Source organism: Phytophthora parasitica (genome assembly GCF_000247585.1).
Source record: "Phytophthora parasitica INRA-310 unplaced genomic scaffold supercont2.54, whole genome shotgun sequence".
Lineage (NCBI taxonomy): Eukaryota > Oomycota > Peronosporomycetes > Peronosporales > Peronosporaceae > Phytophthora > Phytophthora nicotianae.
Window position 1 is genome coordinate 160,459 of NW_008649040.1, and position 1,755 is coordinate 162,213.

At 46.1% G+C, this 1,755-nt stretch overlaps 1 protein-coding gene across 1 annotated transcript; it reads left to right on the plus strand.

Moving 5' to 3' along the window:
- Positions 1-28: 28 nt before the first annotated feature.
- Positions 29-327, plus strand: PPTG_23851 (hypothetical protein; the record flags this gene model as incomplete). The annotated part of the gene is made up of 2 exons (XM_008913569.1): positions 29-178; positions 235-327. 2 exons carry the CDS (start codon positions 29-31, stop codon positions 325-327), a joined length of 243 nt encoding a protein of 80 aa, XP_008911817.1.
- Positions 328-1,755: the final 1,428 nt, after the last annotated feature.

Sequence of the window (1,755 nt, forward strand, 5' to 3'; positions counted from 1 at the left end):
TTTCTCGCGGTAGAGTTTCAACGCGTTGATGGCTGCTTCGCCACTGATATCCCCACCTCGAACATACGCGGGAGACGCTGCTCCTCGTAGTTCGGGTATTGCTAGACTTCCATTTTCTTCGGCATCGGTTGCGTTCATGTCGAGAAAGTCTGATGCTTCTAGGAAGAAGGCGGCGTCGGTAAGCAGTTCGGCGCTTGATGGCATCTCGTGTGGGTGACGGTCAGACTGTTGTAGAACGGGGAGTGGAGTGATCAATGCTGTCAGGCTGACATAGTCGGCAAAGTGATGTGGTTAATGCGGGATGGACAACCACTGTTCTACACGTAATGAAGACGTGAGCAAATCGCCGAAAATAACTACGGTTCGGCAACTGACGGGTTTAGGGTCGAAGTCACATAGTACTGTGAAGAATAAAACTAGCGTGAACTGTAAGTTATGCCGAAGGGTTAGCGCCTTGTGAATAGTCACGCTCCCTTCCCAATCCTTTGATTACAATTTGACAACAAGCACTAGTACTCGGAATCTGCTGATCTGTGATTAGTTCCGTGTCTAATTATTTACGTTGCAGCCGTGACATGGATGGCCATTCAGGAATTCTCTGCGGCATCTAAGAGACAGAATTTAAAGGTGGTTGCCACCAAATGCTGTCCGTAAAAGATCCACTCCACGTCGTTCCGCGGACGGTCATATTGACTACATGTCTTAATGCAATCGATTTACTGCGATTGTGTTTACTAAGGAGATCCTACATTCCGAAGCAGGAGCAAAGGCGATTTGGACACGGTACCGCAGAAAAGCAAAACAAAATCCTTTACAGCCCTCCCCCCGTCACGGGTCCTTACTCAATACTATAAAGATTTTTAAGATTTGACTGAAGGAAGTAGCATCAAATCTTATCGGATGAATGTAAAAAAGAAGATAGGCTAAAAAACACTGGATCAAGCGGTCCCAGCAGTTTACATAAGTCACGGATTGGATAGTCCAAACCTATGTAAATTACTAATTTGAAGCTTGGCGCCTACTTCAGCTCCGAATCTAGTACAGAACAACCCGATGCAGCATCAGGTCATTGGCGATGTTGTTGCCCTGTCCGGCTTGCCCAGCATCGACCCCTAGCCGTTACAGTCAACTGTAGAGAGTGTACACGCTTTAGCTGAGTGCAATCAAACAGGTAGTCTCAACAGAAAAATCTGCATGTTTGTAACCGCGATGTGAAAGCATACTCCTACCGTCCGACACACACAGATCCAGCTTGTGCCCGCCTAATACAGCGGTATAATGAAATAATGGGATTATCAAGAACACACCTGTGGGTGCGTTCGCTGTGCTGAAAGAAGCGTGGCTTTATTCTTACGATTATCCGTGCTGAGCCCGTAACTGAGAAGAGCTATATGATCAAATATCAAGAGCTCGCAAATAATACTATAGACTGCCTATTAGACGGTCAACTCGCATAGAATACTGTTGACGATCGCTTCTATAATGGGCTGTAGAAGGTAGAAGTTATTCTGAATCTGTGTATACGACACGGACTCAAATCCAGCCACTTTGAAGTCTCAGTCAAAACTAGTTTGCTTGGAAGTCATTGTGCTTTACTTGAAATTAAGCACAACCGCCTACAAGCCGCCACTTCCAAGCCGCCTAAACTACTTGGTCACAGATTATAAATCGCTACGACGTTATAGTATAACAGATACGCTTTGGGCCTGTTTCTCCGAATCTGATCGATCGATATCACCCAGGAATCCCCCCCCC